Source organism: Rutilus rutilus (genome assembly GCF_951802725.1).
Source record: "Rutilus rutilus genome assembly, chromosome: 3".
NCBI classification, from domain to species: Eukaryota; Metazoa; Chordata; class Actinopteri; order Cypriniformes; family Leuciscidae; genus Rutilus; species Rutilus rutilus.
Window position 1 is genome coordinate 39,589,873 of NC_140211.1, and position 22,080 is coordinate 39,611,952.

At 42.5% G+C, this 22,080-nt stretch overlaps 1 protein-coding gene across 1 annotated transcript in view; it reads right to left on the reverse strand.

The window, feature by feature from the left end:
* Positions 1–22,080, reverse strand: part of slc8a4b (solute carrier family 8 member 4b) — a 75,735-nt gene that overhangs the window by 29,461 nt on the left and 24,194 nt on the right. The window contains exons 3-5 of the mRNA XM_084404054.1: positions 15,382–16,473; positions 14,002–14,265; positions 13,330–13,814 (exon numbers count right to left, since the gene is read on the reverse strand). Coding sequence (XP_084260180.1) covers positions 13,330–13,814; positions 14,002–14,265; positions 15,382–16,428 — 1,796 coding nt within the window. The 5' untranslated portion in view covers positions 16,429–16,473. The remainder of the gene's footprint in view (positions 1–13,329; positions 13,815–14,001; positions 14,266–15,381; positions 16,474–22,080) is intronic.

A 22,080-nucleotide genomic window follows, 5' to 3' on the forward strand; every position in this document is an offset into this window, starting at 1 on the left:
CGCGCTGACTTTGTCTATGCATCTTCACTGTGGTCCAGTGGTAGATTGTTAGACTTGCGCGCGGGCGATCGGAGGTTCGAACCCCAGGCCGGCCGGCAGAAAATATTTATGCCGCCGAATGCAAATCACTCTGTTTGTTCCCCGAGAGGCAACTGCAGACGTGTTTTTTGCTGGCCACGAGCACGTGGTACATGCCGTCTATGTATCTTCACTGTGGTCCAGTGGTAGATTCTTAGACTTGCACGCGGGCGATCGGAGGTTCGAACCCCAGGCTGGCCGGCAGAAAATATATATGCCGCCGAATGCAAATCACTCTGTTTGTTCCCCGAGAGGCAACTGCAGACGTGTTTTTTTTGCTGCCCACAAGCACGTGGTACATGCCTGACAAGCAAACGCCAGTGCGGATAATACTCGCGCTGACTTTGTCAATGTATCTTCACTGTGGTCCAGTGGTAGATTCTTAGACCTGCGCGCGGGGGGTCGGAGGTTCGAACCCCAGGCCGGCCGGCAGAAAATATTTATGCCGCCGAATGCAAATCACTCTGTTTGTTCCCCGAGAGGCAACTGCAGACGTGTTTTTTGCTGCCCACGAGCACGGCCGATGATGCTATATGTGTAGAGAAGATGCCCACTGCTAGTGCCCATCCCTACACACTAGCACAGCCCTTCACACAGGGCCCGCGCTCATATATTCGACTCGGGTCGATCACGCACGCAACATAGTGAACGTGCCCACTGCCTAGTGCCCACAAACACTATGTTCTGCATGCCTTGTGGTTTCTGTAAAGACGAAACCTGTGTGCATTCACTCTGCTCAGACAGACAGTGCACTCATTGCAGTAACTGTTCCCGCTCTCCCGCGCCCACACTTACTCACTGGTGTCCCGGCCACGGCCGATGGTGCTATAAATGTAGTGTCGATGCCCACTCCTCAGTGCCCATCCCTACACATAAGCACAGCCCTACACTTAGGGCTCGCGCACATAAAATCGACTCAGATCGATTGCGCTTCAAATGTAGTGAAAGTGCCCACTTCCCAGTGCCCACATACACTATGTCTCACAGACCACAGGCTCTCTGTAAAAACGAGACCTGTGTGCGCTCGCTCTGCTCAGGCAGACAGCGCGTCCAAAGCAGTGAATGTGCTCGCGTCCCGCCCACATTTACCCGCAGACATGAGTCCCGCGAAACTCGCTCAGCCCTCCCTCACTCAGTTAAGCACTGTAGTAAGGTCGAGGACGAGCGCTCTGCCCGCTGTAATAAGCGCGCCCCCCGCCTCGAATGCCACAGGCATAACGCCTATGTTATCGCACCCCGAAGCACCTCTGTCACACGAACAGAGCGTGCTTCGCATCCAGCCCTTAGCCAGCCATGCAGTAGCATGGGCAGCGCTCCCAGGGGTTTCGGACTGGGTGCTAGGCATTATAAAGAGAGGCTTCTCGCTACAGTTTTGTCGACGCCCCCCCCGCTTCACAGCGCGCGTCGAAACTTCGGCGAATTTAGAAGTAGCACACCTACTTCGCGCCGAAATATCAAAACTGATAAGCAAAGGGGCGATAGAGCATGTACCCCTAGCTCAAAGCAAAGGGGGGCTATACAGCAGATACTTTCTAGTCCCCAAAAAGGACGGTGGTATCAGACCCATACTGGATCTAAGACGGCTGAGCAAAGCATTAGTGAAACGCAGTTTCAAAATGCTCACGACCAGGAAAATCCTCGCGCATGTTCGCCGAGGAGACTGGTTCATGTCGATAGATCTGAAGGACGCGTATTTTCAAATACAAATAGCGTCACATCACAGGCAATACTTGAGATTCGCCTTCGAGGGTCAGACATACCAGTATACAGTCCTGCCGTTCGGCTTGTCCCTGGCACCTCGTACATTTACGAAGTGCATGGACGCAGCGCTCGCTCCTCTCAGACTCAGAGGCATGCGAGTGCTGAACTATTTGGACGACTGGCTGATCCTAGCTCAATCACGATCACAGCTCGTGGAGCACAGAACCATTTTACTCGATCACCTCGAGAATCTTGGTATCACAGTCAATTGGACGAAGAGTTCACTGAACCCCAGTCAAACGATTTCGTTTCTGGGTACCATTCTGGACTCACAGTCTATGACAGCGCGGCTGTCGCCACAGCGCGTGCTGCACATTCAGCGCGCAGCGAGATCTTTCCGCTGCGGCGCGACTACCCCGCTCAGGACGTTTCAGAGGATGCTAGGTCTCATGGCCTCAGCATCACCGGTTCTTCAGCTGGGCTTGCTCCGCATGCGCCCTCTGCAGTTCTGGTTGAAAGCGCGAGTTCCGCGCGGAGCGTGGGTGTCCGGCCGGTTACGTCTCAAGGTCAATCAGAGCTGTGTGGCAGCCCTAATACCTTGGTTGGCGGGCGACTGGTACCGATCAGGTGTAAGCCTGGGGACTTCCTCGGGAGTGAGGATGGTGTCGACAGACGCATCCACCTCGGGATGGGGAGCGCTGCTCGAGGGCAGACCGTTCTTCGGCCTGTGGTCGAAACGAGAAAAGCTCCAACACATCAACTGCCTGGAGATGCTGGCAGTGCACAATGCGCTGACGCGTTTTTGTCCCCAAATCAAGGTCCAACACGTCGTAGTCCGTTCGGACAACACGGCCGTGGTGTCCTATATAAATCGCCAGGGCGGTCTGAGATCCACAGCCCTATACAGGCTGGCGAAACGCCTCCTAATATGGGCTCAGCACAATTTGCGCTCGCTGAGAGCAGTGCATGTGCCTGGGCTCCAGAATGTGGGCCCAGACAGGCTGTCCAGGAACAACATTCCCCTGGGCGAATGGTCTCTACACCCGCAAACAGCAAACTGCTGTTGTGGGAAAGATTCGGCAGAGCGGAAGTGGACCTATTCGCGTCCCGCGAAAACGCTCATTGCCCCGTGTTCTTTTCCAGAAACGACAGCGCGCTGTCCCACGTGTGGCCGCGCTGCCCGCTTTATGCCTTTCCCCCCGTCTCCCTCCTGCCACAGGTGTTAGAGCGGGTCAAGGAAACGAAATGCTCAGTGCTGCTTGTAGCACCGCTCTGGAAGAACCAAGCATGGTTCCCAGTCCTGATGCAGCTAGCAGACATCGCTCCATGGCCAGTGCCATTGAGGAGAGATCTCCTCTCGCAGGCCAGGGGCTCAATTTGGCACCCACACCCGGAGCTGTGGTCCCTTCACGTGTGGGCGCTCAACGGTTATCCGTTGACCTCGCAGAGGGAGTGATAAATACCATCACTCAGGCCAGGGCGCCGTCAACTCGGCGGCTTTATGCCTCGAAGTGGTCGGTTTTCTCCGGCTGGTGTACAGCTCGGAGCCTATCACCTCTCGATTGTGAGGTGACGGAGGTTCTCTCCTTCCTACAGGAGCTGTTGGATAAGGGCAGATCCCCTTCCACGCTCAAAGTTTATGTGGCGGCTATTACAGCGTTTTCTGGAACAACGCTGGGGCAGTCTCTAGGAAGGAACGATTTAGTCATCCGCTTCCTCAGGGGAGCTAGGAGGCTAAATCCTCCCAGGCCTCCTTCAGTCCCTATGTGGGACCTTTCTACGGTTTTGGCGGCCATGAAAGGTGCCCCTTTCGAGCCTATCCAATCTATTAGCCTCAAACATTTGTCTTTCAAAACAGTGTTCTTGATGGCTCTCGCTTCGGTGAAGCGCATAGGCGACCTGCACGCGCTCTCTGTGAGCCCAGCGTGCTTGGAGTTTGGACCTAACGACTCTAAAGTCATACTCAAACCTAAGCATGGCTATGTGCCAAAGTCCCTCAACACACCATTTCGGGCTCAGGTTATCTCCCTGTCTGCCCTGCCGGGATCAAGTGAGGAAGGGGACTCAAGTTTTCTTTGCCCCATTCGGGCTCTAAGAGCTTACGTGTCCCGCTCGGCTGTCTTCAGACAGACTGAGCAGCTCTTTGTCTCGTTCAGTGGACGTTCCAAGGGAATGGCTGTGTCGAAACAGAGCTTATCCAGATGGATAGTTGACGCCATAGCGCTGGCTTATACTGCCAAGGGCCTCCAGTGCCCGTTGGGAGTTAGAGCGCACTCCACGAGGGGCGTTGCCTCCTCGTGGGCTTGGTCCAGCGGGATTTCCTTACAGGATATATGTACGGCGGCGGGCTGGGCCTCGCCGTCTACATTTATCAGGTTTTACAACCTAGAGGTTCCCGCCTTACAGGCTAAGCTACTATCGGTATAGCCGATTCAGCTGTCTAACTAGAACACTGAAATCGCATGCGCAACGCGCTGCCGACTGTCTTATGGGCAGAACTGTGTAAGACCCACATTTCCCACATTTAGTTCAGGTTCCCCCACCCTGTCTATGTGATGTCATATTCGCGTCTGCTGACGCAACCATATAAGGACAGAGGAATCCCCTCTTGTCTCTAGACTCTCTCTGTGAGGTCATGTTTTACGTCTGCGGACGTTACAATATAGGGAATTAAGGTTCCCCTCCCTTAATCCCAGGCTCTTTGAGTCTATCTGGTGATTATGCACTGTACACCTGGTTAGCTTCCAGTGATCGGTGTCTTTATCCCAGCACGCACGGCGTTTTACAAGGGGTTCCCGTAGCGTTTTTACAAAAACGCAGTACGAGAGGACTCTCGTAAGAGAACGTACTCGGTTACTAACGTAACCTCGGTTCTCTCTAGAAGAGGGAACGAGTACTGCGTTCTCTGCCGTGCGTACGGTTCACTCTGGTTCGCTTCGGCGATGAAAATCAAGTGAATCAGCCTTCTCGAGCTCCTTATATAGAGGTTAGCCACACCCGTCTCGGCGGGAAATGGCTAGGAGGGCGCGAAGCGTCCTCATTGGCCTGACGTCACCTCAGGCCTCGCTCGATAGGCTTATGCAGTTGCTGCAGAGCAGCCAATGAGCGAGCAAGCCGTCTCGCCATAGCTAAGCACTGCCGCAACGCGTTTTACATTTATGAAAATTAAGGATAATTTTTTGCTTCAGTATTTCGTGAAAAGAGACTTTTCCCGTAGCGTTTTTACAAAAACGCAGTACTCGTTCCCTCTTCTAGAGAGAACCGAGGTTACGTTAGTAACCGAGTACGTTTGTGTGACGTTGTTCCAGAGAGGCGTGTTACGGGCATGTTTTAGTGAAGCGCTGTGGAGCTTCTGGCCCGACAGTGGAAACGCAGCAGATTTTGGGCCCGGTGCTACTGGCCCGAGGCTATTAGCATGGCACGGCCCATTTAAACCCTGGCTCGCACTGGCCCGACAGTGGAAACGCGGCTAATGCCTACAACTAACGCAACGATTAAGTGATGCACCATCTTGGTGCAGACAAGCTGTGTGCGCATGTCACAAAATGATTACGATTGAAAGCGTCAGCACATGTAAACACCAGATCGGTTTAGATAACATCCCATGTAAACAGTCAACCGGAATCCGTCAATCAGAACGATCTCAATCAGAATAGCAAAAAAGTGTGCATGTAAACGGGGCTATTGTTATGACATACACTAGCTGTACATAACTATGTATAGGCCTGTTATTAACACCTTGCTCGAAAATGCTCATAGTTGACTCATAGAAAATCATCAAGATAAAGTTTAGTTTGTTGCTGTTTTAGTCTTGTTTGCTGTTTAATGTTTAAAGCACATTTGCATGGCAGAAATAGTGCTGGTCAAAGGATAAGGTTAACAGTGCTTTTTCAAAAATAATACTGCTGATATAGAGATGCATAGAAGTAGCATGAAAATTTGAGCACACTTTCATCAAAGGTCTGATTTTTACAAATTTAGTAGCTCACCTGAAAAACAATTTGTTTTAACCCTGTAAGATCTATTTTCTTGAAATGGAACAGTTTATTGAAACTTTAGACAAAATATTTTTTTTTAAATCGAAAAAAAAGTTTGCATTTGTGTTTTTTGTTGAGTATCATATTTGATACATTAGACTTTTATGCCTCACACAGTTTGATTTATAAGAATATATAGCTCATATTCAAGGAGGGAAAAAAAAACACCTAAATTTTATTTAGAGGCCAAAACTGAGCAAAAATATGCAATTTGGTGGAGTTGCTGATATTTATAAAGGCAAAATGTAAATCAATGATATATTTATAACAGTATAGCAGACTGCATGAAATGCAATAAACAAACATTCCTCAAAAACATGTAAATCTCAGTTGCTTCAGTCCAGTAGGTCTTCTTCTTGAAATATTACGAACAATAAAAAAAGTTATTCTTGCATTTACTTTATAAAAAAATAAAGATTTCGCAGTAAAAAGACACATGGACCATGACCTGAAAGGGGGTCATTTTAGAATTATATTAAAAGGCCTTTTATTTTTTTTTAAAAAAAGAAGAAAAAAAAAGTATAAACTATCAATCAGAAGACACAAGGTATATAATATATTTTTTTACATGTTTTTCAGCAAAGTATTGATCATGTTGATAATTCAGAGGCTTTCAATCAAATATGCTTTTTTGTAGGGTTAATTTTTATTTTCGAGTGAACTATCCCTTTAAAGATTACAGATGCACAGCCTTAACAGTAAAGCGCAATGTGGCTTTGTCTGCAGTACACAGGTTATCTTACATAGCACCTTGAAGTGAAGAGGAATTACTCTGCAAAATTCAAGTGGCTTATGACACATTTTTTCACAAAATCAGTCCATTTTACTGTTTCTCTGGCTATATCAATCATACACACACTCATGCTCACATATTATTATGCTATGCAGTCCTCTTGCAATGTTCCTAAATTACAAACTAGGAACACAATTTTCTTTCAGGTTAAGGCAATTATAGCTTTTGCATCTAAATCCCAACTATCTTCAAAGCACGACTGGAGGAAACTCAGCAGACCTCTGTATTTTGCAGTAATGTGGTTTTACATGTAGATAGCCAGTGGTAGAACGAGGTTAGGGCAGGGTAAACCCATGGTAAAATTAGTGACATGGCAGGCACACTGATGATAAGGCTCTGTTGCAGTGTAAAGAGTTGAATGCCCACACATATACTAAGAAGCAGAATTGCCATGTTGACAATTATATAGCTATGATTTACATTATAGTATATTTTCATTACTTGTGCATCTAACCTATGCAAGCCAATGTTTTGTTTATAACAATTAGTGTTTATTATTATATTATTTTCTATGATGACTGTCCATTAAGCAGTTACATTTTGTATTAGATGAAACCCTCTCTTTCACATACACACACAGAGCTCCAGAGATACCTGACCTGACACTGAGAGACAGACATTGAGAGTGAGTTGAGACTGTTTTTCTCTTCTGTTTTTCTTTGTTATATTTATCAAAGGATATGATCAGAGTTTGCCCTAGCAAGCCCAAGGCTACAATTCATGTAAAAAACAGAGCATTCTGATACATCACAGGAGAAATATAGCAAATAGTAAAATAAACTACAAAGAGATCTGAGAGTAAATGTTGGAAACTGCAGGTAGTTCAAAGGTACAGAGTTACTCTTCAAAAAATCAGTGCATGTTCACATGAAATCTGGTCAAAGGAAAAGGAAAAATCTGTCATCATTCACTCTCCATCATCGTTCCAAATCTGTATGACAGACTAGGCTGTCAAGCTCTAAAAATTACAAAAAGCACCATGAAAGTACAAAAGCAGTCCATATGACTATATGACCAAATGGCTATTTTTTACAGGGGTCCTATTATGCCCTTTTATGAAGTCTTGATTTTGTTTTTGGGGTGTACTAGGATATGTTCAAAATACGCATTATTTTTCACATATTTTTTCCACGCCAATTTCGATGAAGCCCCTTCTTCCGTACTACGCGTTGTGATTGGCAGCGCTTTAGCGCGTGTTCGGGAAATGTCCCGCCCCTCCATAACTGCGAGTTTTCCATAAAATGCACAGGGCACAGGTAAACGTTGGGGTTATAATGTTCAGGAAAAGTGTTTAAAATCAATTTAAACCACTCTCGTCTGCCTTAGGAAGGTCAAACAAATGAGTTGTTGTCTACGCAAGTGTTGCCGTCAGTATTATTATTTTCTTTACACAAAGTTACCATATGACTTTAAACTACTTGGAATAAAGTGCACTTGAATTGACTTTAACAACTGGCCCCTGGTCACCACTGCAACAGGGCATGACAGCACTGTATGTTAATATGACAGAATTTTCATTTTGAGTTTATTGAGATTACATTTTATCCCTTTAGCATTACATTTTATTGTTTTGTCTCTTAAAGGGATAGTTCACCCAAAAATTCTGTCATCATTTACTCTCCCTCAAGTTGTTCCAAACCTGTATGACTTTCTTTCTTCTGCTGAACACAAAAGAAGATATTTTGAAGAAAGTCGGTAACCAAACGACTGATGGACCCCATTGACTTCCATAGTAGGAAAAAAAAAAAATACTACGGATGTCAATGGGGACCAGCAACTGTTTAATTACCAACCTTCTTTAAAATATCTTCTTTTGTGTTTAGCAGAAGAAAGGAAATCATACAGGTTTGGAACAACTTGAGGGAGAGTAAATGATGACAGAATTTTCATTTTTGGGTGAACTATCCCTTTAATAAAGAATATCAATTTTGCTTTCTGTGTATTGAGTTTCTTAAGTTTAATGTATTTTCAGAAAGTGTAAATGCTGAGCAGGTTTTTAAACAGTCTGAATCTGCCTATAAAGAAACTGCTCATGAATCTGAAAAGTGATCTACTTTTACTTTGCCCACAAACTCTAATATGAGCGATTTCATGCTGTGGTCCACTTGGAACACATATCTAGTGCTCACAGTATTCTGGGTCACCCTAGGGAAAGGCCTAATGCAGAATCCCATGTCACAAGAGAGAGGCAAAAGAACATTTGATATGACAAGGAACACAGAGGGGTTGAATTAGAAAAAGTCAGCGAAGAAAACAAAAGATTTGAAATTGAGAATTGAAAGGACAGAATAAAATGTTGTGCCTGAAATATAGAAGCTGTGCAAACACAGCAAATGGAAATCTTATTAGAGAGACAGATTGAGCGTAAAATGATAGGAATACAAAGAGACAGGATGGCGAGACCGTTCATATGTGAGCGCTTCTCAGCACCTCATAAATCCTTCATGAAATATGAGCAATAAATCAGTGTGAAAGCGATGGAATTACATCAAGGCACAGCCCTCGATATATCGTAGCATGAAGGTAACAGGCAAAGACACATTCATACACATACAAACTAATCCTCCAGACCTCCTTGCCTGTCTTCATCTCATCCGTGTCTCCTCTGTATTTCATTTATAGTGTGTTGCCACCTCTTCACCCGTCCACTGGTCTCTATGTCTATGTCAAGTTCCACTGGAGCCAGACAAATATTAACCTACCCACCTCTCTCTCACACACAGTCCTGCACACACACGTTCTGTTTATTCTAAGCTCGTGCTTGTCTGTCACTTTAAATGTTTGAGCTCGGTACAGCCGGATGGATTCTAATTGGCTGTCAATGTTTTTATTGTTCATCAGCAGGATAAAAATCGTTCTGAAAGTGATTCCAATGATATCATTTCTCTGTGCTGTTATCGTTATAGCTGTGGTGTAAACTCTGCTATTCTTGAATTTTGAGAAAGATTTTTAGAGCTATATCTTTATTGTTATCTTTATAGTTATCATCCTTGGTGTGAACGGGCCTTTACGTTTCCAAAAAAACCTCATGTTCTGTTTTCTAGCCATTTTAATATCGTTTAAAACATTCTTAAAAGTTTAGTTCACCCAAAAAAAAGAAACCCATAAATACTGAAATTATGAACCTTTCAATGGAGGGACAGAAATCTCTAGGGTTTCATTAAAATATCTTCATCGAAACTTATGGGTTTAGGGTGAGTAAATTATAAAAAATAAAAAATAAATCACTTTAGGTTGAAATATCCCTTTGTCATTGAAGTTTTAGGTTCATGCACATGATTTTTCTCAATCTAATGTGACTTGATTATAAACTTTATAACAATGTTACATTATTTATATTTACATTATTTATATGGCTCAGAGACCCCATACCATTAAATAATGCAATGAATGTTCATATCATCTGATTCTCTGAGCGATGAACATACTGTAGCAGTACGCTCCTATCCGTTGGCTATTTTAATTTCTTTTATTTCATTTTTCTAGTATATGTTTTTGCTTGAGTCAAATTTTGCTCAACAAGATGACAACAAGTGACATTTCTCAAACCACATGTCTAATTTATGGTTAAATAGAGAGATACAGCTTCAATAATGTCAGTCTATTGGGTTTTGATAGGTCAGATTAACTTTTGAAGGGAAAATAAGAGGTTATTTTCGAAAATTACTATCATTATTTTTACACAAATTATTCTCAACAGAACAAGAAGGTTAAGCTGGTGTATGACCTGTTTTTCCAGCGGGAGTGAGAGTAAGAGTGACTTGAATTGAAAAGGATAAGAGGGAGGGAAGACTGTGAGACAGGTGCCAGGGAAGTAGAGATACAACAGGAGAGTGTATCAAAACTGAAATACAGAATATTGCTGATTGTCTCCAGCCCTCCTTTGACCATTACAGACCCCATGATGTGTGAGTGTGTGTGTATTTCATTTTGTTTTTTCTGTTTCATTTTGCTGTAGGTCTGCCTCCCGTGTGCCCCTGTTGTGAAGGCTTATTGGATAATAAATCAACAGAGACCGATTGTAACAAAAATGATACAAGCCATTCGCTTTGTCCTCTGTCTGATCTCTTTGAATTCAGACCAGGGCTCACCACCATAACCCCCTAAGGCTTTTCAAAGGTTGATTCATAAATAATTACATTTGTTCCCCCAAACCTAAATCTGTGTGACTTTCTGTTTTCAAATATTTTTGGAGTGATTTTTTTTTTGGAAGTTTGGAAGCCAATTATCTATCTATCTATCTATCTATCTATCTATCTATCTATCTATCTATCTATCTATCTATCTATCTATCTATCTATCTATCTATCTATCTATCTATCTATCTATCTATCTATCTATCTATCTATCTATCTATCTATCTATCTGTCTATCTATCTATCTATCTATCTATCTATCCATCCATCCATCCATCCATCCATCCATCCATCCATCCATCCATCCATCCATCCATCCATCCATCCATCCATCCATCCATCCATCCATCCATCCATCCATCCAAAAAAACTTTTGTTTCTGGGACTGAGGAATTATCACAGCTGTATTTAGGTCAGGATCCGGAGACCAAGAATAAACTAGCTAACAGTATGTTCATAACTGATAAAAAAAACATAAAAAAAAACATCACTAAAGCATTTCTGATCTTAGTGTAATAGATGATGACAGATTTACTATAGACCAGGAGATGAAGCATTAGACATAATAAAGCTTTTATGAAGCTTTTTTTAATAATAGATCAACAAAAAAAAAAACAGCTATAGCCTTTTATTAATATTTAAAAATTAAAATGGTTAATTTTTATGTAATATCAGCATTATATTATGATAAGCCAATGACTACTGCTGTTACCTGTGGCTTGAATGACACAAATGTTATGCACAGTTGAAACTGCATCACATATTATAGCAAGCAATCTCAATAAAAAAACAACAACCATAATCCACAGCTTGAAGTAATTTACCAGCATTACCTTAAGGTTAAATTGACCCACAGAAACAGGTCATCTCACAAGGATACAATATAACCCCTTTGTTAGCTGTAGACTGTCACAACCTTTACCTGAACACTTCAAGTTCCCTTTCACCTGCTATTTTGTGTATTACAGCCTGAGGCGCGTCAAACTGCCAAACCCAACCTGCTTAATATATATTATAATAAATAAGCATATATATATTAAGTCTCGACTGGACTCGGAACCAGTATAGTCCCAGCATAGCGTGGAATTTTCTCATTCAAAACACTGCCTGCTGCTTCTCCTGATTGCTTTTAGAGGGAAAAGCTGCCCATAACTGCTGGTCTAGGATCAGTTTTCTCCATAATGATAGCATATTGGCAAAACAGATTTGGCAAACTCTGCAGTGAATATATGTTTGCACTCTGAAAAGCATCAAAGGTTTCTATTTACAACATGTTTTTGCAGCATTGAGCAACGAAGCCAATCACAGACATATCTGTTGATTTTTTGAACGCAATGGCCAATCAGAGGTGTTTAAGTTAGAACTCACTCACCACTCAAAACACCTGAGTTTTTGTCCAGTGCTGACTCTGAGTTCTGCACGATCGCAATTATAACAAAGTGTAGGCGTTTTGTAAAGAAGAGATTCATTATGCAGTCAGCTTCACTGATTACACTGTAAAAAATTTCTAACCCTCCCAAATCAAAAATTTCAAGTGACCGATAACATCTAAATTTTTCAATTGGCCCAAGTGAAAATCTGTACATTTAATTTTTTAATTTACAGAATTTCACTTGGGCCAATTGAAAAATTTAGATGTTATCGGTCACTTGAAATTTTTGATTTGGGAGGGTTAGAATTTTTTTACAGTGTATAACGGAACTTTGTGATATTGCGATGAAGATGAGTGACAGCTTTTTAGTGATTATAAAGAGACCAACCCTTAAAAAAAGCTGTCTGACATGCCTGAAAAATCCAAACTCGCACAATATAACTTTACTGTGCCTAAAAGCATTCTCACAGTGAAGGTTCACTCCAGCGGTGCAATCTAGGTCTGTTAGTGCAACTTCACTTAAAATGGAATGGTGCACATTTCAGTTGAACTAAAGCATTTATTTTAGATGATATTTAAAAAAAGTATTTTTACAGTCGGATTTAAATCTACTTTTAAATTGCACGTTAATATACTCCAATTAACAGAACAACATTAAAGCAGCACAGAGACAGTGTTTATAGCATTTGGAAAAGCTATGTATAGCTTACTTACAATTGTCTTGGCATACTAAACTGGGGGATAACTTTAATAGGCCTATTGTAAAAATTACACACATCAGTTTTAAATGTATTGGCCTGCAAATAATGTAACTTCATACAACTTAAGGTTAGCTCTATTTAGAATTGAATGGAGCTTTTATGCACATTTTCACACATTCTGGGCAAATTCTGGGATATTCACACAATCATTTGATTAGGATCATAGCATCAACGAAGTATCGTCTTCAAAACAAAATGAAAACAGAGAAGACAAGAACGTTTTAAGTTTCTGATAGAGAAGACATTTTAAATATGCTGCACAGAAACTCCCTAGATAAGTGGTTTTTAACAAGTAGGTTGTTTTAACTACTGTGTGCCTAAAATACTTTTCACTGGGAAGGGTCACTAATGTGGAACAATCTCCTCACAGAAAGAGCTAAATTAAGGCACAAACACTCAGACACACACATTCTCACACACACAAACACATTAGCTGACAGAAACCTCTTACATTGTCTCGTCGTTCTGAAACTCCAGTTTTCCAGACACTTCCTCATAGTCCTCCCCTCCGCAAGCTGTCCCGTCCACTGTATGGTACGGTACTGCCACCAGACCACGTGCTCCTGATGTCCTCTGGACCTTCACCTGCATGATGCCGATGCTTTCGCTAACTCGTATCGATTCGCTCTCAAATGTAAAAATTCCTGCGTGGTCGTCATCGTAGATGGTCACGGTCGCCGTGTGGGCCTCACCAAGGGCTGCGCTAGGGGCAGGTGCTCCAGTCTCCAAAGCAATAGGATGTCCATCAGCCCACCCAACTATACGGGGATTGCTCAGGCGGACATAGAAGTATTCATCTTCCTCAAAGATGTCATCATCAATAATGCCGACGGTGATCTCTTTAAGGTTCTCGCTAGGTTTGAAGATGAGTGTGCCCTCAGCAAATTCATAATCAGAACCGGCATTGGCTGTGCCATCTTCTGTGCGATAATCCACCTGGAGTTTTGCATGAATAAACATTTGAAAGGATCAAAGATCTTCCTTGTTCTCATTAAATAAATAAACGAAAAAATCTTTTCCATAATTTGCATCATTTAATAGTCAAGATCAGAGAATAAGTATACAAGTATCCTATTCCCTAGTAAAAACGAATAAACTAAAGAGTATTTTACTTTAAACTCACCTTAACAGTACAACCGGCATCTCCTCCATGCCTTTGCACAGAAAGTTTTAAGGACCCACAGTTTTCAAAGCACTGGTAGAGGGCAGGTTCAAAGTCTATTCTTGTAACATGAGGGTCATCCTCCTGCTCTTGAGGTTCCCCACTGCTGACCACTTTACGGGCCTGATCTGCTGCGTGTTTCTTCAAAATGTTCCCAGCACCAATCATCATCCTTGTCGCCTGAATGCGATAGAAAGCTCTGCTCTTCTGCTGCTGTACCAGAACCTGCAAAGGGGAGTTTGAGAAAGTTATTTTTAACCTGCAGTTTAGTTGCAGGCTGGTTTCTCAAGCTGTAAAACAGCTATTTTAAATAAGCAGCATGCAAATTCTGCACCACAATCAGCACTAAATGGAATTTTCAAAAACAATCACGTTTTTCGAACAGGTTTACCAAAACAGTTCCCTAGTCTTGCACTGTTTGGACAAACAGGTGGTGTCACCACTAAACTCACACCATCGATAAGCGATTGGGAGTGACAGTTTTCACTTAACTTTCCGACTAATGTGCATACATGCTACAACCATATTATCCAGATCTGTTACGACTTCGCAAAAAAAAAATTCAGTTGAAATAAAGCATTTACATGACTTTTCTTTTTTAAAGTATTGTTATAGTCCAGTTGACAGCTAATAGTCAAAGTGCATGTACATATAAAAATAAACAGAACAATGTTTAAAATAGCACGATACAGTGTTTATAGTTTTTGGGTAATCTATGAATGGTTTACTTACAATTGTCTGTGAATACTAAACTAGGAGGGTACTTTAATATTATAAAAATATAAAATACACACAGCAGTTTAAAATGAACAGGCCTGCAAAGAATAGAACTTCATACAACTTTAGATTAGATCTGTTTAGAGTTGAATAGAGATTAATGCAAATTTTCACAAATTTACAGCAAATTCTGTAATATTCACACAATAATTTAAGATCATAATTTCATGTTGTTATGTAATATCTCAAAGCACATCTGTAGATTGTCTTCAAAAGAAAATGAGAACAAAGGAGAAAAGTTTGAATACAATTTTTTTTTAGAGAAGAAAATTCAAATATGCTGCATCAGAAACTCCCAAGACCGGTGGTTCCTACTAGTGTTGCAACTGAAAAATATGCCGCAGGTCTGTTTTAAACTACTATTTTTTTTTGTTGTTGTTGTGCAGTGAATTTTAATATTTTTAATTTTAATTTGAAATGTTTTAATATTTTTAAAAATATATATATTTATATTACTAAATAAATAATAACTATGCAATTATAATTTTATAAAATACATTTGATGTACATATTATAAATTATTAAGTAATTAAATTGGTTAATATCTTTCGTCTTCTTTTTTACCTGATAGTTGGCCATCTCTATGAGCTGCTCCATGTCCTTGTCAGGATGTCTTTGCTTCAGTTCCTTTAGAGTTCTAGCCATATCTCTCCTGGCCTCGTCCTCTTGATCACGTCCTCCAAGCCCACTTTCCCCTACCAGGACTCCATCCAGATGTGTTGTGATTCCATCAATTTCAAGCATGTCCATCTTTGTGAATCCTGCCTCCTTGTCAACCTCCTCCCCGCCCTCCGACACAATAATTCCACGGCCCTTTTCGGTTCGGTAGCGTTTGCGAGCATACTTGTAAAAAAGCAATCTCCGATCAGCGATCCAGGCCTGGACCACGCAGAGAGGAAAGAAGAGGAACGTCAACACTGCTTCCCACACTTCCACCTCACCAGGTGAGAACACAGAGATGATAAGATAGAGCCAAACGTAGGCAAACATGCTCCACGCCGCAGTCACGAAAAACACACGAAGATGTTTGACCTTCCGCCTTTCACCATCAGGTACCACGTAGACGCAGATGCCAATGATCACAAACATGTTGAAGGCAGCGCTGCCCACGATGGTGCTAGGACCAAGAGAACCGGCCTCAAAATTATGCCCACAGACCTCAATGACCGAAAGCAAAATCTCAGGGGCTGATGAACCCAGAGCCATGAGGGTCAGATTGGAGACGGTCTCGTTCCACATGCGAACTGTTGTGGTGACCGTTTCACCATTGGGTCTCTTTGTAGTGATCTCTTTTTCTTGAGAGGTTATAACTTCGATGGCACTCATGAAGCGGTCAGCAATTATCGACATCCCTAAGAACATGTAGACTAGTGCCACTAGGTACACAATGGCACGAGCCACTTTGTCACCAACTGAGGGATTTAGAGGATTCCACACTGGCAAAAGGACCCCGTCTGCACACACGTCATTCTGGGAACAGTTGGAGGTAGATTGGGCTATATCTTGGGAGTCAGCTTGAGAAGGGATGGAGAAAGACAGGAGAAGGACAGGGAGGATCAAGGGAATGAAGGAGATTGGGAAAATGCGGGATGAACTGAAGGACAAAGGCATGGTGAGGTGGGGCCGATCTGTTTCTGCAACAATTCTTCACACCACCTAAGGAGAAACAGAGAGACACTGGGTGAGTGAGTTTTAAACTCTGAGTTTTATTTTGTTCATACAGTATAAAGAGATTGGAAAAGAAAAGAAGAAGCTGATAGAGATGGAAATTGTAATATTCTGCACTATACTACACAGAAACCTCCTTAGAACTACAGTGGTAAGTCGTAACTCAAAAGTTGGTTCATTCAATCTATCATTTTTTGTTCAGTGAACTCTTCAATATTCAAGAGAAAGTCAGAATATTGAAAATGATGAATTATTTGTAACATAACATAAATGATTTTTTGTTTCTTTTGAGTGAAAAATGATTAAAGTACTGTGTTGTATTGCCAGATAAAATCTAGATATGTGCTTTTGAATATATAGTTTGAGGTTGTGGCCATTTCTACAAGGCCTTTTGTACCAGCTCTCTAGTTCTGTCTCAGCACATTAATTCTGCTTCATCTCGACACGCCTACACTTTCGTACTACCATATACATCCCTCTCTCTACTTCCTTCATACACATTTGATCAGCTTCCTCTTTCCATCCCTCCCGATTGCAGAGTTGCATATTTATTTGCTCCAGCTTCTCAATCTTTTTCATCATCCCATGATGTCTTTCATCATTTATATAACTTTCTTGACCCCCTCTCCTAAATCCACCACTTTCTGGGGATAAACATCATAAGTTTGAGAATAACAACACACCCAAAATCCGCTGTACTGTTCACAACTCTCAATATTAAGATTGGTGGTCAATATATTTTTTATTGACCAGTTCTTAAACTTTTACCGTAGGTAAGGAGACATTATTTCATAAGATGCCATTCAATCCCCATGTGAATTATAAATAAATAATGAACATGTGTGACCAGAATTTTTTTGCCACTAGCAAAGTCAATACAACTATTCTGAGACCTTACACAAATAAACTGCACATGCACACAGATAAATGTGCTGTGATGTCATTATTAAATTATGACTACGTTAATAACCTAATGGACGGCTTATAAGTGTGTGTGCAGAGGGAGATGTCTGAACATGTTTATAGGCTTGTAGACTAAAGTCAGTAAGTCCCTCTCAGATCTGTAATGTATGTGCGTGTGTGTGTGTGTGTGTGTGTGAGTGAGAGCGTGCGTGCGTGTGCGTACGTGTGCATGTGTGTGCATGTGTGTGTGTGTGTGTGTGTGTGTGTGTGTGTGTGTGTGTGTGTGTGTGTGTGTGTGTGTGTGTGAGAGAGACACAGCTTGAGTGGAGAGCGCTGCTGTTCTTGAGCTTTCTAATGCTGAGAGCACAGTGCTGACTCAGGCAACACACACACACACAAACTGACACATAAGATAAATTAAAGAGGTCTTACAGGCTGTGTACGTGTACTTGAATGGAAAAGAAATAGAGCCTTAAAGAAGATTAATTGGTTGGGTCACCAGTGAGGGGGTGTTTCTTCAACCACAGGCGCTTTTGGCCCTGTGGAATTTCAGAAAATATTCTCTCTTAAAATACACTTTTCTCACTCACTAGATGTTCACTAATACTGTCCAACAAACTACATACATCACAAGAATATTTTGTTTACTCTGAACCAACATGAATGTGTCCACCACAATATAATTTCTACCACATTACATATTAGTATTTATACAAATGATGTATTATGTTCAATAACATTCTTTTACATTTTACAATACATTATAGCAAACAAAAAGCAGTTTGCATGTAATAGGCTTACAAGTGGCCTGAGGCTCACGGTAATTTTTACGTTCAACTTAGCTAACTTAAATGACAATGCTTTTTGTGCCTTAGATATTAAAGTCCAAAGTATCCTTCGGCCGTCTGCGTAATTTTCATCATCAGGAGGGTCCCCAGATGTCCGCAAACATGCATTTTTGTGACCACGTGGACGGTGCATGTACAACAGTGCATGTGTGCACTTGAAAACCACTAGATAGTGTGTAAGTGCTGAATTACGCGTCTTTCTTCGCTCACGACCAAAGGCGTAGGCCTATACCTTGAAAGGTTCCTGCTCTCGACTGTGCGCGTGAGACGGAGTGGAAGGCAGAAAATAAAGTATACCCGGGCCTTAATTGTTACTTATGTGCATCTAACCTTATATTTAGTGCTTCAGGAAATCCAGCTACTGTCATATTAGATTCTGTTTTGACAGGGTCAAAAACACACTGTTGGAGTGTTATCTGGTTCAGCAGATGCCTCCTAGAGTTTAATTTATATTCTCTATTTTCAGTCTCTTGTCAGTTAATAATGACTTTCATTCATCAGTACACACAGATGCTCTGCCAACCAAAAATGTCAGTTTGACCAGAGCTTATATTGAATAGCCTACATTATCAGGTAACCAGTGAATTCTAAGGAGAAATGTGAGTGCTAGGTGATTATGTAAAATATGTGAGGAACCTTGCTGCCGAATCCTGGATATATTATGGTGTATTAATGATTTTGACCAGAAAAGAGGACATCACATTAATAGAGTATTGCACATTCAAAAGCGTGTGTGTCTGTAGGAGGGCAGAAAAGCATAATTAATGTGTGCTAACAAGTTAATGTAGGCTATGCTACATAAATGACCACTGAGAATGGGTTAAGATTTGTGTAAATGAAAAAGATACACAACTAACAATGCTATATTTGGACATCAAATGACAGTGCGTATCATTATGTATTGAAATATTGAAATGTGTGATGTGTTGGGTTGGGTTGTCCAAACTGTCCACAAGAAGAGGGCTAAAACTGATGAAAGTTCCCTTTAGAGACATCCAGGGACATCTTCAAAGGTAAAACTAATTTCATAAATAGGTGACTATGTTTTAGCCCAAGAGAGCAGGAGATGGCTGATGAGGGTGAAGAAGAGGTACAACCTGAACCCTCACAGCCTACCTGCCCCACGCATGATGAGCTGTTGGGTGTTATGGAGCGCGCTTCAGCGAGGCTTCAGCTGCCATGGGAAAGAAAGGAGTCATTCGCGGCAGGCTGGATGAGCGATTCCTTTCTGGCCATAACTCCCCAGCTCTGCATACTGAGATCAAGAAGGCATGGAAGAACCCATATTCTGCATGCATCCATCATCAGCAGCGAGCAAACTACACTGATGTCAAGGGGATGCGTGAACATGGGTATGTGTCAATGCCCCCAATCGATGAGACGTTTGCGAACTATCTCGCTGCTGGAGAGGCATTGGCACTAAAAACTCCGGCCCTGCCTTCCAAGCCACTCAAGATGACATCTCACTTGAATGGCAGGGCATACGTGGCAGCAGGTCAGGCTGGGGCTGCCTTACACACAATGTCTGTGTTACAGGGATACCAAGCCGATCTGCTGAAGGATTTGGATCAGGGTCTCTCCCCTGACGCAGTGGACGAGCTGCGCCGCACCACAGATCTGGCTCTTCGGGCCACCAGACAAACCGCTGCCTCGATTGGAAGATTGATGGCAGCGATGGTGGCCACGGAGAGACATCTGTGGCTGAACGTGGCTGACATCGGGGAGAAAGAAAAGGGTTTTCTCCTCGATGCCCTGGTTTTGCCATCTGAACTTTCTGGCGCCTCCGTTGAGATGGAGGTGGAAAAGTTCAGAGAGGCGAAGGCACACTCAGCTGCATTTAAATCATGCATTCCGCTGCGGTCCGAATCCACGCCCAGACAGCCAGCGGGGCCTGGCCCATCCCGGTTCAAAGATCGGAGACAAGGCCAGAGTGTTTCACAGTGCGAAAAGGACCCTAAAGCGAAAGCTGGTTGCAAATGTTTATTGAGGATCAGATAAATGTCAAAAATAGGCTGTCTGCCGGTCACCGGCCGTTTAGGCGGACGCAGAACAGGACAATGAAACTGAAGGATACTACCCTAACCCTAACCCTAAGGACCAGGCTGCAACCAGGCAGTGTGAAAGACACAGGTAGTTGCTGTCAGGAAGTGAATACAGGAGATGATGAGCACTGACTGCACTTGGCGGATAGGATCCCCTTCCTCTGAGGGTGAATAACAACCACCCTCTCCTCTCTTCTTCCTCTATTTTCTTTACCCCAGGCGCTTCTTGCATCAGGCCTAAAGCCTGGACCGATAATGATATTTTCCCATTAAATGGAATGCTTATGAAGGTCTGGAGTCGGCTTGGTAGTGAGCGCGCCCTTTCTAGCTTTTGGGTGCTAGGCCTTCATTCTGCTAGAAGCTTCTTCGTCCCGAGTCCCTCAGTATCTGAGCGTAGGCTCTTTAGATTAAGATCACCTACAGCTTATCTCTGTAAGGTCTAGTTTTTTCCCTGGTACTGGCCTCCAATTTCTACAAGTCTACGAGTCGTGTAGTCTAGGCGTGCGTTTTCATTAGGCGATAATGCTATAGTGGATGTTAAGGGTAGAATAAATAGCAGCATAGGTAGCAGGCTATCCCTAAGCCTCCCATGCAGGTATATTCTGGGCGTTGTCAGACCTGTCTCTCTCTGGAAGAGAGAATTGGAAGCAGTAATGCTGAGGTCTCCACTTTTAGAGCTGTATATTGTAGCTAGAATTTCCCAGCTAGTTTTTAGGTTGGTTATCTAGGCCCCTTGAATATATTTTCAAGTCACAAGGTGAAAAAAGTTGTTGGCCTCATAGCTGAGGCCTCCATTTCACTTGGGCTTAGTGTTTTTTTGGCTACCCACAGCTTTAGTTAATTCGCCCTGCACCACTGGGGCTCACTTTAGTACTCCCTCCCATTTGGGATGGGATTGAGTACACTCCCTTAGAGCCTAAGCATGCCATGGGCTGACGCTTTTGATAATTGAAGTTGTAGGCCTTTCTATAGGCCTCCTCGACAGTTGGTAGCGTAAGACTGTACTCCACTTGTTTAAAGGGTCGATAGCGCTCTAGCTGAGTACACATTGTCCATTGGCAATGTAAAGTAGGAAAAACCGGGCCCACAGTATTTCTGTGAGTACACCTATGATACCTGAGGCTAGTTCTGCTAACAAGTGTTGTTATCAAGTAGTAGCTTCATAGGCCTCCGTGAAGGTGGTTCCACCATCTTGTGAATTTTAGCAATAAATAAGATCATCACGTTGTAGGCTCCCTTTGAGTCTCCCTGATTCTAGCCCACACATATAAACGTATATATATATATATATATATATATAATATGTATATATACCGAGACCAAGACAGTACCAAGACCAGAGGGTATCGAGACCAAGACAAGACCAAGACCAAGACCAAGACAGACCAAGTCAAGACCAAGACCAAGTCGAGACCAAGACCGAGACCAAGTCGAGACCGGAGAGAAAAAAATAGACTAGTGTTGAAGCTAAGCAATATGAATTCAAGAACAGCAGCATACTAGGGTTCAGCCGCAGTTTACATTCAATACATATTAGATGGTATTACTTCAACTACACAGGCAGAACAATACAGAGACAGACCATGTCATGTGTGTGACTGTGAGCTCACTGTAAATGTTTTTGCAGGGTGAGATCAACTATGTGTAGCAATTGCATGACGGCTGTTACTGCACTATTAGAGGATTGAGACTCCCTTAACTTTTGTGCACTGTTGAGGACTGACATGACTGGTACTGACTGGTTCATCTGACAAAACATCAAACACCTCCAACACCATCTTGCTCCTCCAACAACTGTCTAA